The sequence below is a fragment of the Chrysochloris asiatica genome, unplaced genomic scaffold, assembly GCF_000296735.1.
Source record: "Chrysochloris asiatica unplaced genomic scaffold, ChrAsi1.0 scaffold00039, whole genome shotgun sequence".
Classification (NCBI taxonomy): Eukaryota; Metazoa; Chordata; class Mammalia; order Afrosoricida; family Chrysochloridae; genus Chrysochloris; species Chrysochloris asiatica.
Genome location: NW_006408557.1, coordinates 16133343 through 16148973, shown reverse-complemented (window position 1 = coordinate 16148973; position 15631 = coordinate 16133343). Strand labels below are relative to the sequence as shown.

The 15631-nt window shown below is 43.8% G+C and overlaps 1 protein-coding gene and 1 pseudogene across 1 annotated transcript in view; one reads left to right on the top strand and one right to left on the bottom strand.

The window, feature by feature from the left end:
• The window catches only part of ENTPD6 (ectonucleoside triphosphate diphosphohydrolase 6 (putative)), a 56313-nt gene extending 51860 nt beyond the window's left edge, over positions 1–4453 (bottom strand). The window contains exon 1 of the mRNA XM_006860758.1: positions 4171–4453. Coding sequence (XP_006860820.1) covers positions 4171–4453 — 283 coding nt within the window. The remainder of the gene's footprint in view (positions 1–4170) is intronic.
• A 1350-nt stretch (positions 4454–5803) lies between these two features.
• On the top strand, positions 5804–6249 carry LOC102814795 (annotated as a pseudogene).
• The last annotated feature ends 9382 nt before the right edge of the window (positions 6250–15631 follow it).

The following is a 15631-nucleotide window of genomic DNA, read 5'->3' as shown; positions in this document are numbered from 1 at the left end:
AGTTTCTTTCTGGTTGTTCTATCACTTTTTGAGAGTGATATATTAAAATCTCCCACTATAATTGTAGGTTTATCTATTTCTATTTCTTTCTTCAATTCCAGTAAGTTTTGCTTCATTTATCTTGGTGCTCTTTCATTGGAAGCATATTTATTATGGTGCCACTGGTATTTTAAATATCAGCATGGTCACTTATGGTGGATAGGTTTCAGGTGAGCTTCTAGACTAAGGCAGACTAGAAATATTTTGAAATCAGACTACTTCTGAATGTTTAGCTAGTGAAAACCTTATGAATAGCAGTGGAACACTGTTATATAGCACCAGAATATTGACTATTGAAACATTTTAAACAGCACCAGAATATTGTCAGATATAGTGCTGGAAGATGAGTCCCTCAGGTTGGAAGGCACTCAAAATACTAGTGGGGAAGAGCTGTCTTTTCAAAGTAGAGTTGATCATGATGACTCTAACGGAGTAATCTTTCAGGACCTTCATTTGCTGATGGGACCCAAAACAAGGAGAAACAGCTTAAATGTCCACTAATATGGAATGTACAAAATATGACTCTAGGAAGGACGTTGTCAAAATGAAATGGACTACATAAAGATCAATATCCTAGGCACTAATGAAATAAAATGGATTAGTATTGACCATTTTGAACCTGATAATCATACAGTTTTCAATGCCAGGAATAATAGATTGAAGAGGAAGAGTGTCACATTCATCATTAAAAAGAACACTTCAAGATCTGCCTTAAGGCATAATACTGTCTGTGATAGGATAATATCCATATGCCTACAAGGAAGACCAACTGAATACATTACTCAAATTTCTGCACCAACCACTAAAGCCAGTGATGATAAAGTTGAACAATTCTATCAAATTCTTCAGTCTGAAATTGCTCAAACATGCAATCATGATGTACCAATAATTACTGGTGACTGGAATGCAAAGGTTGGAGACAAAGAGGAAGGATTAGTAGTTGGAAAATAGGACTTTGGTGACAGAAACAACAGTGGAGATCTCATGATAGACTTTTGCAAGACCAATGACCTATTCATTTTTTTTAAATAACATAAAAGACGACTATGCACACAGACCTCACGAGATGGAATACACAGAAATGAAACTGACTATATTGGTGGAAAGAGACCATGGAAGGCACAGCCATATCATCAGCCAAACCAAGGTCAGAAACAGACTGTGGAACAGTTTTGCTCACATGCAAATTCAAGCTGAAGCTGAAGAAAATTAAAACAAGTCCACAAGAGCCAAAATATGACCTTGAACATATCCCATCTAGCTTTAGAGATCATCGATCATCTCAAAAACAGATTTGATACATTAGACGCTAATGACCAGAAGCGTGTGGGATGACATCAAGAAAGCAAAAGGTCATTAGGAAGACAAGGAAAAGACCAAAATGAATAGATGTCAAAAGAGATTCTGAAACTTCTCCAGTACAGAGATGCTAAACCAAATGGAAGAATTATGAGGATGTAAAAGAGCTGAACAGAAAATTTCCAAAGGCAGTTTGAGAAGGCAAAGTTAAGTATTATGGTGAAATGTGCCAAGACCTGGAGTTAGAAAACTGAAAGGGAAGAGCACTTCCAGTATTTCTCAAACTGAAAGAACTGAAAAAATAAAAAATTCAAGCCTCAACTTAAAATATTGAAGGATTCTATGGCAAAATGGAGTCCTGGTATAGTGCTGTGGGTTAATGTGCTGGACTATAAGGTCGGTTTGAATTGTAACATTGACAATTCAAACTCAACAGCTGCTCCTCAGAAACCCTATATAGATTCGCTATGAGTTGGAACTGACTTGATGGTACTTAACAATGATGGGCAAAATATGGACTGATGCAGAATGCATCAGTAGAAGATGGAAGGAATACACAGAGTCACTGTACCAAAAAGAAACGGTCTATGTTCATCCATTCCAAGAGGTAGTATATGATCAAGAACCAATGGTACTGAACGAAGGATTCCAAGGTACATTGAAGATATTCACAAAGACCAAGGCTTTGGAAATTGATGGAATACAAATTGAAATCACTCAAAAACTGATGCAGCATTGGAGGCACACGTCTATAACAAGAAATTTGGAAGACAGCTACCTGGCCAACTTATTGGAAGAGATTCATATTTGTGCTCCTTTCAAAAAGAAGTAACCCAACAGAATGTGGAAATCACTGGACAGTGTCATTAATATCACATGCAAGTAAAACTTTGCTAAAGATTATTCAAAAACAGCTTTAACAGTTATGGTATTGGAGAAAAATATTAAAAGTATGATGGGCTGTCAAAAAACAAACCAATCTGTGTTGGAAGAATTACCGCCAGAATGCTCCTTAGAAGCCAGAAAAGTCAGACTTTGTGTCTCATATTTTGGACATATTATCAGGAGGGACCAGTCAGCAAAAAAGAGGAAGCCCATCAACGAGATGGACTGGCACAGTAACAACAGCAGTGGGCTCAAGTGTAACAGTGATTGTGAGGATGGGGCAGCAGGAACTGGCAGTGTTTGGTTCTGTTGTGCATAGGGTCACTATGAGTCAGAACCGATTTGCTGGCACCTAAGCATAGTGGTTACAAGTTGGGCTGCTAACCTCACGGTTAGCAGTTCGAAACTACCAGCAGTTCCATGGGAGAAAGATAAGGCTTTCTGCTCCCGTAAAGAATTACAGCCTCGGAAACCCTGTACAGGTTCGCTATGGGTCAGAACTGACTTGACGGCACTAAACAACAACAACACATGGGTTAATGCGCCAGACTGCAAAGCCATCTGAACTGCAAGGTTGGTGGTTCAACCTCACCAGCTGCTCCTTGGAAACCGTATACAGGGTCGCTATGGGTCGGAACCGACTCAACGGCACTTAACAACAACAACAACACTGAAATAATGAACTATTATAGTAAGTTAAAGGAGCCCTAGTAGCATAGTGGGTTTATTAGTTGGGGTGCTAACTACACAACATCAGAAGTTTGAATCTATCAGCCACTCCCCGTGAGAACGATGAGGCTTTCTGCTCCTATCAAGATCAACAGCCTCGGAAAAACTATACAGGGTTGCTATCAGTCAGAACCGACTCGACAACACACAACCAACCAATCATAGTAAGTTAAAAATTAAGCATGTTAAATTAGAAGTAAATAAATATGCCATAATAACGTAGTAGTTACGAATTGGGCTGCTAACCTCAATGTTGGCAGTTTGAAACTACCAGCCACTCTGCAGGAAAAAGATGAGGCTTTCTGCACCTGTAAAGATTTACAGCCTCAGAAACCCTGTTCAGGGTCACTGTGAGTCGGAACCGACTCCACGGTACTTAACAACAACAACAACAGTAGCTTTAGAGAGAGGTGCTAAGTGTCTAGAGCTTAGGATAGCATCTGCTCAAAAGGTGTAAAAGTCAGCAAAGGGCAGGGAGGAATGGAATACTAGATCTGTTAGGAAAAGGGCAGGCCATAATTCCTGGCCAAGGAGGGGTCAACCTCAGAGCCCCCAGACATGAGCAACAGGCAAGGAGCGAAACTTAGGGGAGGAGGGCAGGACAGCAGCGCATACCCAAGTACTGAAAGCCAAGCAATGACCAGAGCTGATGCCCAATGCCCATCATTGCTTCTGTCAGAGGAGTTGGTCCTCATGTGAAAGCCTTTCCAGAGCTATGTCCCACGCATTGTCCATTCCTCTGCAACCTGGACACACCCAGGTGTATGCAACTCATTCTCCCAGTCCAGGCTCCTGATTTGGGCTTATCTGACTTTCCGGACTCCTGACCTCACCTGTGAGAATACAGGGTCACTTCCTGCCTCAAGCACTCTAGACATGACCTCTGGACTGAATCACATTCCTGGCCACCCAGACTTGCCAAACTGCATGCTAGGAGGGGAAAGGCCACAAATATACTATAGACGCAGCTGCCTTTATATCATGTTTGCCAAATTCCTACTGCAAGGCAGAATGTTTTGGGGCACTTAGGAACTTTAGATTCCTGGGCCCCACCCACCAGTCAGCATCTCTAGGAAATTTCTTTAGAAAATCACCCGGCTGATTCTCCAGCAGGAAGTACAGACTACCCCCCAGGAAACTACCATCTTTTAGTATCATGAGGTACAGACCACAGCTCAGGCCCAGAGGCCAAGGTCAGGATTTACTCTTCAGGGATACCTCTAGACTTCTGGGCAAACTGGAAAATATGTACACGGGTGCCAGTGCTCCCTGCATCGAACATGATTCCATAGAAGACTGCATGACCATGTCCTGCTGTCCCAGAGGGGCTGTGGGCTTGCTGGCTTCTGTGTGCCCCCAGAGCCACATCAGTGATGCTGAAGAAGGCCTGGGCGGCAGAGGTCCAATGCCACTTGATGTAGGCGACATAAATGAACAGGCACACAAACAGCCCCAGGGGGTATGCCATCTTCAGGGTCCCATTATTCGGTATTTTTCTCATTTCTTTCTTTTTCAAGAACTGTCTCACAACTGCTGGCAGAGAGAGAGAAGAAGCAGGAAAAACACATTAGACTGCAAGGCTCCAAGCAAGTGAGAAATCCACCATCCAAGAACAAAAACTATCTGTATTTTCATTCCTAGAATCAGAAGCTTCATTTGAACTTTAAAAAATAATTCCAGAAAGCATCACTCCCATTTTATAGGAGAGGAACTAAGTTTATAAAGACCAGATAACTTGCTCAGGGTTTCACACACAAATACATGCATATATATAATATGTTGTATGTTGTTGGTAAGTGCCATGGAGTCAATTTTGACTCATAGTGACCCTGTATAGGGTTTCTGAGGCTCTAAATCTTTTCACGGGAGCAAAAAGCCCCATCTTTCTCCCATGGAACAGCTGGTGGGCTTGAACTACTGACCTTGTGACTTGCAGTTCAGTGCTTATCCTATGGAGACATAAATGTTCCCATGTATACATACACATACATGCTGACATACATACTTATGGAGCCACATATATATTTCTTGGTGGTTTTTGCATGTGTTACAATAGATGTCTGGTTTCATTCATACAGCATATTCCAGCCAAAGAGGAAATGTATTTTCAAAGTCCATAAAAGTTCTACCTGAGTAGCAAACTAAACTAATTCAACATCATTATTTTTGGTTCAATATACTCTAAACCAGTGGTTCAGATTTTATTAGCAGCTTCTAGTGGATAACATTATGAAGACTGGGAATTCCAGAGCACTTAATTGTGCTTATGCAGACCCTATACATGGACCAAAAAACAATTGTTTGAACAGAACAAGGGGAAATACTATATGGTTTAAAATTAGAAAATTGTGCAACAAGATTGTATCCTTTCACCTTACTTATTCAATCTATGTACATTCTTAAGAAATAAGTCAAGAAGCTGGACTATATGAAGAACATGGCATCAGGACTGGAAGAAGTCTCATAAACAACCTGAGCTGTGCAGAAGACAACTTTGCCAAATTGTATTGAGCAAATATGCTGCAAAACAAAACACCAACTTAGCAACTGTACAGGACAAAATACAACTGCTCCACATAGCTTCTGTTGCAAACACTTTTTTAAGGTGCTGAAAAGCAAAGATGTCACTTTGATGACTAAGGTGCTTCTTACTCAAGTTATGGTATTTTCAATTGCTTCATATGCATGTGACAGCTGGAATGAAAACAGAAAGATTTTGTGCATTTGAATTGTGATGTGGTAAAGAATACTAAATATACTCTCAGAAGAACAATCAAATCTGTCTTGGAGAAAGAACAGTTAGATTTGTCCTTAAAAGTGAGGATGGCTCTTTTTCGTCTCGACAGCCTACATGCCATCCAGACAGCGGGAGACCCAGAAACTTAGAGGCCATGTGAGCCATGGCCATGGCCACATCGGCAAGTACCGGAAGCACCCTAGAGGCTGGGGTAATGCTGGCGGCTTGCATCATCATAGGATCAACTTCGACAAATACCATCCAGGTTACTTTGGGAAGGTGGGTATGAGACATTATCACCTGAAGAGGAACCTGAGTTCTGCCCAACTGTCAACCTTGATAAATTGTGGTCCTTGGTCAGTGAGCAGACAAGGGTAAATGCTGCCCAAAATAAGACTGGGGCTGCTTCCATCATCAATGTGGTGCGATCGGGTTACTACAAAGTTCTGGGGAAGGGAAAGCTCCCAAAACAACCTGTCATCGTGAAGGCCAAATTTTTCAGCATAAGAGCCAAGGAGAAGATTAAGGGTGTTGGGGGGAGGGGGGCTGTGTCCTGGTGACTTGAAGCAACATGGAAGTTAATTAAATGTTCAGTGATTTTCAAAAAAACAAAAAAAGTGAGGATGACAATATAACAAGAGAATAAATTGATCAAGTAATTAGAAAACTCCAAACTATAAAAAGTCCAGGTCCAGATGGCTTTACCATGAATTCTACCAAACATTTACAGAAGAGCTGACATCAATTCTACTCAAACTATTCCACAATATAGAAAAGAGTGGGAAACTTGGGAATTCATTTTATGAAGCATAACTCTGATACCAAAACCAGGCAAAGACATCACTAAGAAAATTACAGACCGTTTTCTCTCATGAACAGATGAAAAAATTCTCAACAAGATCCCAGCAAATAGAATCCAACAACATATCCAAAAATAATACAACATGACAAAGTTGGATTGGTACAAATGAATTAGATTGGTACAAATGGTGCTCAGCAGCCAACAGAAGCACTGGAGTTCAAATACACCTCGGAAGAAAGGCTTGATGATCTGCTTCTAACAGATCACAGAAAACCTTATGGAGCACAGTTCTACTTTGACACAGGTGAGGTTGACGCCATGATTCAGAGTTGACTACATGGCAGTTGTGTTAGTAGTCCTGGTGTGACATTGCAGGATAAGCACTGAACTGCTAACCACAAGGTCAACGGATCAAACCCACCAGCCACTCCTCGGAAACCCTATGGGTCACTATGAGTTGGAACCAACTTGATAGCACTTAATAACAACAACATGCAGGGATGGTTCAATAATAGAGAAACAATCAATGTAATCTACCACATAAATAAAACAAAGGGGAAAAAAAAATCACATGATCATATCAATTGATGCAGAAAAGGCATTTGACAAACTCAAACACTCATTCCTGATAAAAACACTCAACATAGGAATTGAAAGGAAATTCCTCAAAATAATTTATAGAACACTTCAATGCCTCAACAAGAAGACAAATAATGCAATTTAAAAAATGGGCAGAGGACATGAACAAACCCTTCGCCAAAGAAAACACTCAGGTGGTCAACAAATGATCATTTGCCATAAGAGCGAAGTCAAAACAACAATGAGATATCATCTTATTACAGCATTAATAGCAAAGTTCCTAAAAACAGAAAACAACAAATGCTGGCAAGGGTGTGAAAAGACTGGGACCCTCCTACACTGCTGATGGGACTGCAGAACTGTGCAACCACTGTGGAAAACAGTATGATGTTTTCTCAAAAAGTTGGATATAGAAATACCATATGACCCAGCATTCCCTCTAATTAGTATATATCCTCAAAAATCAGCTGTGAAATGAAAAGAATATGCACACTGATGTTCATGGAAGCACTATTCACAATAGTAAAAAGATGGAGACAGCCCATCAACTAAAGAATGGCTGAACAAACTTTGGTACATACGCACAATAGAATATTATACAACACTGAAGAACAATGAAGAATGAGCAGAATACCTCATAAAACATGGATGAATCTGGAGGATGTTATGCTCAGTCAATCACAAAAGGGCAAATATTGCAGAAGACTATGCAGTCCTTTTGGACATATTGTCAGGAGGGAACAGTCGCTGGAGAAGGATGTCATGCTGGGTAAGATGGAGGGTCAGAGAAAAAGAGGAAGACCCCCAACGAGATGGATCGGCCAAGTGGCATCATTGATGGACTCAAGTGTGGCAGCGGTAGTGAGGTTGGCTCAGGATCGGACATTGTTTTGTTCTGCTGTGCATGGGGTCACTATGAGTCAGTTCTGACTCGATGGCACCTGACAACAACAACAATAACATGGAGTCCTGGTGTGGCACTGTGGGTTAATGCGCCAGACTGCAAAGCAGTTTGAACCACAGGGTCAATGGTTCAAGCTCACCAGTAGCTCCTTGGAAACTCTATACAGGGTCTCTGAGTCAGAACAGACTTGACAGCACTTAACAACTATTTTAAAAAGTTAAGAAAAGATTTCTTGCTAAATGAAACATTCTATGATGGTTACAGGGTGGGGGATGGAGGGTAGGAAAAAAAGAAGGTAAATACTGCTAACTAACGGCACATAGGAGTCCTGGTGTGGCGCTGTGGGTTAATGCACCAGACTGTAAAGCTATTTGAACTGCAAGGTTGGTGGTTCAAGCTCACCAGCTGCTCCTCAGAAACCCTATACAGGGTCGCTATGGGCTGGAATCGACTCGATGGCAGTTAACAATAACAACAGTACATAAGGCGATCTGGTAGTGTAGTGGTTACGATTGGGCTGCTAATCTCACAGTCAGCAGTTCGAAACTACCAGCTGTTCTGCGGGAGAAAGATGAGGCTTTCTGCTCCTGTACAGATTTAAAGCCTCGGAAGCCTATGCAGGGTTGCTATGAATCAGAGCCAACACCATGGCACATAACAACAACAACAACAACAATACACAGAGTGGATAGCAATCACTGAAGTGACACAAATTACAGAAATTGTATAATTTGTTGGATGTGAGACTGGTGATCTATCTCTTTTATAAACTTTCCTTAAATTCACAATATAAAAGTTAAAGACAGTGAGGATGGCAAGACTTGTTTCCTGAACCACAGACATATTACCAGAAGGGAACAATTATGAAAGAAAGACATCATGCTTTGGTAAAGTATGGGGTCAGCAAAAAGAGAGGGAGACCCATGATAAATGGATTAGAACAGTGACTGCAACAATGAGTTAAACAATCACATACCGACAATTGTGAGGATGGCATAAGACCAGGCAACCTTTCATTCTGATATACATAAAGCCAGTGCACATATGGTGTGGGGACCTGAGACTTCAGAGAGGCAAGGTTCCCAATCCTCAGAATTCCCCAGGCTTGGAGAGTGTGTGTCTGTCTGTACATCTACCACTCTACATACCAGTCACCACAAAATGAGTTGACACTTCTGAGTATAAGATGGAGAAAGGCTGGGGTTGGGAACAGGACGTGGAGTCATGGTAGGTGTAATTCTATGATGTGGACTATTCACAGAAGCCCCCCGTGTCATGTTTGGGGTTTACCAGTAGTGAAATATGTGATGTGTTTAGAGCAGTGTACACAGAGACTCATAATTATCACTGGCCTTACAAAGAAAGCAGGAGGTCATGTTCACTTGGATGCAGAATGGTGTTGTATAGGAATCAGAAGGAAGGCCCAGCTGCACAATGTAAGCAATCACTGAGTATGGGAGCTGGAGTGGGAAGTGCAAAGTGGGCCAGCTTGAACTTCCCCTCAATATTTTCTGGGCGGAGGAAGACGCTAATAAGAGTGGCCCTTGGACAAGAACATTTAGTCTATACCTTCTTCAACTCCCACCCTGCAGTCAGAGGCTCAAGTCAGACACACACTGCCCAAACCCGAGTCCTCTGTGCCCTAAGGGTACAGAGAAAGGGGCCTTGCCAGAGGCCCAACCAGCCCAACTGGATAGGGACACAACAAACCACCTTTCCCTGAGCACCTCCTGTGCAAACGGTTGAGGGGAGGTTCCAGGCAGGTGCAGGTGCCAAGGAGCAAGTCCCCACTCCCTAACCTCTAGCTCCTGCCTCACTTGGGCATTTCTTGGGTCTCCCTGAAACCTGGGGCTTCAGTCAAGATCACATCCAGGTCTCACTTACCTGCTTTTCTACCTTCATTTTACTCTTCTCTCACCTTCACTTATGGGACTCTAAGAACATAATGCCTCCTTCTGCCTCAGGTCCTTTGCACACACTTGGTCCCAGAATGCTCCTCCACCCCCCTGGCAAAAGTTGTCCTTATCCCCAAGACTCAACTGAAATATTACCACCACTACTTTCTTAACCACCCCCAATCTGAATGGGGCCATTACATCTTCTCTGAGTTCCTTGTTCCCCTCTGTCCTAGTATCCACAATTTGTAAATGTATATGGGATGGATTCTTGGAGGTCATCTGCTCCACCAGGGCAGTGACCCAGTATGTCTTCTGCTTTTTCCAGAATATCTAAGAGTCTGACCACAGTTGCTCCTCCACCCTCGTTCATCTTCATGTTTTCACCATATATACCCAAACCCCTTTGTTTAAAATACTTCAATGGCTCTGAGGCCAAGCAGGCTATAAATAAGCTACTGGGGTATAGTAAAGGCAGCAGAGGGAGAGCTGGGAGGACAAGGTATGCACAAGTACACTAAGACTCATATTGCTTGCAAGTTACATAAAAATTCACACCTTACTCTCCCAATAAACATGATAAGTCATGCCTCAGTTGAGATTGTCTTAAAAGTGCCCTTTTTTATAAAAATAATAGTGAAAAAAAATCCTGTTCTTTTGATCCTTTCTCCACCCCCAGAATCTAAACAGTACACACTAAATTGTTGTTGTTAAGTGCCGTCGAGTTGGATCCGACCCATAGCGACCCTATTCAAGGTTTCCGAAGAGCTACTGGTGAGAGAACACACTACGGAGGGGATATAAACCAAGAACAGTGCAACTTACAGGTCAGGTCTGTGCTGCTCCCAAGGCGAGGGGCAGCTCCTTTTTCCTAAGATCCAAATCTAAACACCAATTTTATTCCTTTGGTTTCAGGTATTTGTCTAGACCTAAAATACTCACAAGGAGCTCTGGTAACATAGTGGTTACGAGTCGGGATGCTAACCTAAAAGTCAACCATGTGAAACTACCAGGCGTTGCTTGGGAGAAAGATGAGGCCTTCTGCTTCCATAAAGACTTACAGCCTCAGAAACCCTTTACAGGGTCGCTATGAGTAGGAATCAACTCCACAGTATACCACTACCCACCATCACCCCAAGTATAGGAAGGACTGCAGATCACATTTCTGCGGTTGCCATTAAAACTGTACAGCTTCACCAAGGAGAACAATTTCAGTTTTATTTGCTTTTGAAAGGACAGTGTCTAGAGCAAGGCTGTAAGGAAAGCAAGCCAGGTGTGGACCGGGGGTGGGATGCAAAGTGCTTTTTCCGGGCCACCTCTGTTATGTCATGGCAATGGTCAGATAGGGAACCCTGTGTTTTGGACAGCATTCGAAGCAGGATCCAGCCCTTGCCCCTGCTGAGCTTTCTGGGAGTTGGAGAGAACATGTGGATTCCTGGAAAGCCACTTTACTGGTAGCCATCTAATCTGCTATCCAGTTTCTCCCCATTTTCAGTTGAAGTATGCCACAGAACCATGGTGAAAATGACTACCCATATGCTAAAGACTTATTTAAGAATGAAGTATATTGGAGACTATGCACTATTCACTAAACTGTCTTTTCTTCTCACTTGGCAAAATAACCACACACTTCATTAGTGATATGCCTGTAAAATCAAACTTGGTTGTGGTCTGTTATTTCAACCTTATCTGTTGGTTCTAAGCCTTATCACAGAATACTTGAGAGGCGGCACTTCTAGACTTCTTTTACACAGTTAATTGTCTATCGAGCTCTCTGGTTCTTCAAAAGATATCAGCCAACTGACTTTGTGAGGGCAGGAAGAAAACAAAAGCAGTTTCTGGATTTGTAACATAATATTTGCTACAAAAGAGCAGCCAGAAAACCCACCTTCAGACAAACCTTGATGCCCATGTGGATCCAATATGGAGGATATGGGGATCCTTGAATCGCCTTTCAGCTTTTCCCAGAAACCTCCTCCCAGTAGGCTCCACACTCCACAGTAGGGCTGGGACTGCACAAACTCCACCCTCCTTGTATCACACACATGAGATGTTACACAATCCTGGAATACAAGAGCATGGGACCTCCCACACCTCCAGGTGACTGATTCCTTTGGGTGGGCATCAGAATGGGGCTATGCCAGGACCTACGAAGCAATTAAGGCTCCCCTCCACCCCTCTAGTGGTTTTCAGCTGCACTTAAAACACTTTTGCTGTCCATGGTCCCTTAAATATACCACTCACTCCTTCCTCCTCCATACTCCCCTGGTAGTTTCTTGCTTTCTGCAAAACAAGCCTAACCTGGTGTCCTGCTTTCTCAGGACCACTCCAAGTCTCTCCATCCCTCCCTTCACTCAGGGAGACCACCCGGCCACATCGTGAGCTCCTCTCCTGATTTACCACCCCGTGCCAGTCTCTGCATGCTTAGCCAGGTCTGAACAGAGGGACTGCACATCTTACCTGCTCCAGAGGTCCAGCGTGGCAGCGAGAGCAGGGGAGTGGTCGGTCTGTCCTGCCTTTACCGTGTCCCAGTACAAGCACAGGGATGGGAAGTCAGAGGAGTGAATAGGAGGAGCAAAGCCCTGGATGGAGAACCCAGCTGTACCGCTCACCCCTCTTCCCAGAGCACTGAATATGCCCCTAACTTTTCACCTCCCAAGCGCTAGCTGGACACGGATTCAGACGTCTAAGCAAGATAAACGGCGACAGTCGTGTGAACGGCTCAGTTCCTGGGCATCTCACTGCTCTGGCCTCTCTTCTAGGATCACCTGAGCCGGATGTACACGTGCAGGCGATGTCCACGCTCAGGCAGACCCCGCCACCGCACATGCATCCCTGACTGGTCACTTACCTTGCCCTGCCTTTACTGTCCAGTCCACAGTAGCAGCTGAGGATTTCTGGTGATCTCCCGAGGGCTGCCACCCCCGCAGAATCTCTCCTGAGCAAGACCCCACCCACGTGATCCTTACCTCGCGGGTTGAGCGGAGCCTAGCTTACCCAGCTGCGCAGGCGCGCAGTGGAGGGAGGCGGGGTGTCACTCAGGGTGTCGCGGACCCAGCTGCGCAGGCGCGGTTGACAGCCCTTACACCCAGGCCTGGCTTAGCTTCCTCTGGCCACGCGTGGAGCTTGTCACGTTATGAAGTTCCGGGTCCTGTTTGTAGGCATTTGCTTAATTTCCTCTTTGAACTGCGGACCTCACCTGGCGCAAGAGTTACCATCATCGCACTCTTAATGGTGTGTGGAGTTTTCCCCGATTGACCTGATGTGGCGCTGTGGGCTAATGCGCTGAACCACGAAGTCGTGTGAACCACAAGGTCAGTGATTCAAGCTCACCAGCAGCTCCTTGGAAACCCTATACAGGGTCTCTATGGGTTGGAAACGACTCGACGGCACTTAACAACAACATCTCCACATTTGGAGCCATGGTGTGGTGCTGTGGGTTAATGCTCTGAACTTCAAAGTCAGTTTGAACTGCAAGGTCGGCGGTTCAAACTCACCAGCTGCTCCTCGCAAACCCAATAGAAGGTCACTATGGGTCGGAACAGACTCAATAGCACTTAACAACAACAATCCCCACATTTACAGACTCCTGATGTGGCGCTGTAGGATCAACACTGGACTTCGAACGAGGTCAGCAGTTCAAACCCACCAGCTGCTACTCGGAAACCCTATATAGGGTTGCTATGAATTGGAACTGACTCAACAACACTTAACAACAACAACAATTCCTACATTTAAATGCCCACCCCTCATAGGGCAATTGTGGTGGTTCTTTTTAATTGCCGTCAAGTTGGTTCTGACTCATAAAGAGCCTGTATAGGCTGTCCGAGGAGTGGCTGGTGAGTTTGAACCGTCGACCTTGCAGTTCAAATCGACCTTGAGGTCAAGTGCTTATCCTATGGTGCTACACCAGGACCAACCACTACAAAGAGGTGGGCAGTGCAACCAAGTATCCCCTATTCTTTACCCGGCCTTGTCTGATTTCTTCCAAGAAACAACCAGGTTGTGGGATCTTCCTCTACCAGGTTAATCTGTTGTCTTTGCTCCTACTTAGTTACGGTTGCCAGGACCACTTGAATCTGACCAGTAGAATTGTAGATATGCTTCTCCCAGGCCTTGTGGTAACTGGGAAAAATCCGAGTTCTTGAATTAGGCTGAATATGCAATTTACTGCCGTGACGGAGACACTGAGAGTGTGAGCAGGTGTTACCAGAAGGGATGCCAGTACACCATGCATCAACCCAGACTGGACAAATGGGATCATGTGGTCATCTAGCTGGGTCTTCGTGAGGAATGCTGCCCATCTAGCATCTTTATGGACCTTGCATGCATTCTGCCTTTAAAAAAAAATGTTTATTGTGAATTATGTGTGATAGTTTACATTGGAGAACATTAGCTTTATATTCATCCTATTAGATATTGTTTCACTGCCATGATTACAATCCCTCCATGAATCATCAACCAACCAAAGGATATACCCTGCAAGCCTGCCCCCAGTCATCAGCACACAACCCCCTCCCTCTCTGGGTCTAGAGTCTCCAGCTGCTCCATCTCTCCACCTCATCATGTCTGCCTCCATCTCTGGCATCACAGCTTCTCTTGGTAGGGTCTCGCTCTCCGCTCTTCTACCTCGATGACCCCAGGGACCTCCACTCCTGGACTGCAAAGTCAACCACTTCCTTCCTTTTGCTACAAAACGTCCACCTTTACATCTCCAACCCTCACAGTCAGTCCTGATAACAATTATTCACCATTGTACCAAAAGGGACCTATGCCCATCTCCTTTCATTAACATTCTACCATTTTAAACTACTGAGATTTGGTTATTGCAGCAGCTAGTCTGTATAATACCTGCCTTATTGATGTTGTTTTTAAGTGCCTTCAAGTCAATTCTGACTCATAGCATTCAACCATGTACAGGGTTTCTGAAAAATGGTTGGTGAGTTCAAACCACCGAACTTGCAGTTCAAACTGACCTTACAATCCAGTGCATTATCATGCAGTGCCACACCAGGACTCTGAACAAGGTCTTTTTAGTGGACATTTAAATGTTTTCTCATTGTTTTCTAATATAAACAACACTATCTTTGTGTGCTTTTTATGGGAAAAAAAAAATCTTAAGAAGTGGAATTGCTGTGGTAAAGGATATGCACTCCCCACCAGACTCCCTTTTTAAACTAGTGGATATTGTTGTTGGCTGCCACGGATTAGTCTGTAACTCACAAACTCATGTATAACAGTAGTGACCCATGCCAGTCTTGTGCCGTCTTCCTTATTGTTGGTATGTTTGAGTCCATTGTTTCTGCCACTGTGTGAGTCCATCTCACTGAGGGCCATCCTCGCCTTTGCCAACCCTGTTATTGTTGGTTGGTGTTGAGTCAGTTTCAACTCATAGCAAACCTGTGCACAACAGAACAAAACACTGTCCGATCCTGTGCTGGCCTTATGGTTGTTGTTAATGCTTGAGCCTTATTTGTTTGAGCTAGGTCCAACAGGGAGAAGTCTTCTGTGTACATAGGTGCTGAGAGACAAAAAACAAAAACAAAACCAGCCAAGAATCAATCCAGGAGACATTTGTTTATTGCAGAAAAGAAAATAAGAGATGGTTTGCTGACAGGGAATCTTACTAACCAGGATGTGGACACCTGTCTACAGTGGTGGCCGGCTGGACAGTGACGTTTTTCTGTGCAAGGGGCATGGGCTAGGATCTTCTCATATCATGGGGTATACAAACTTACATGCCAGGGCAGTTGAGGATGGTA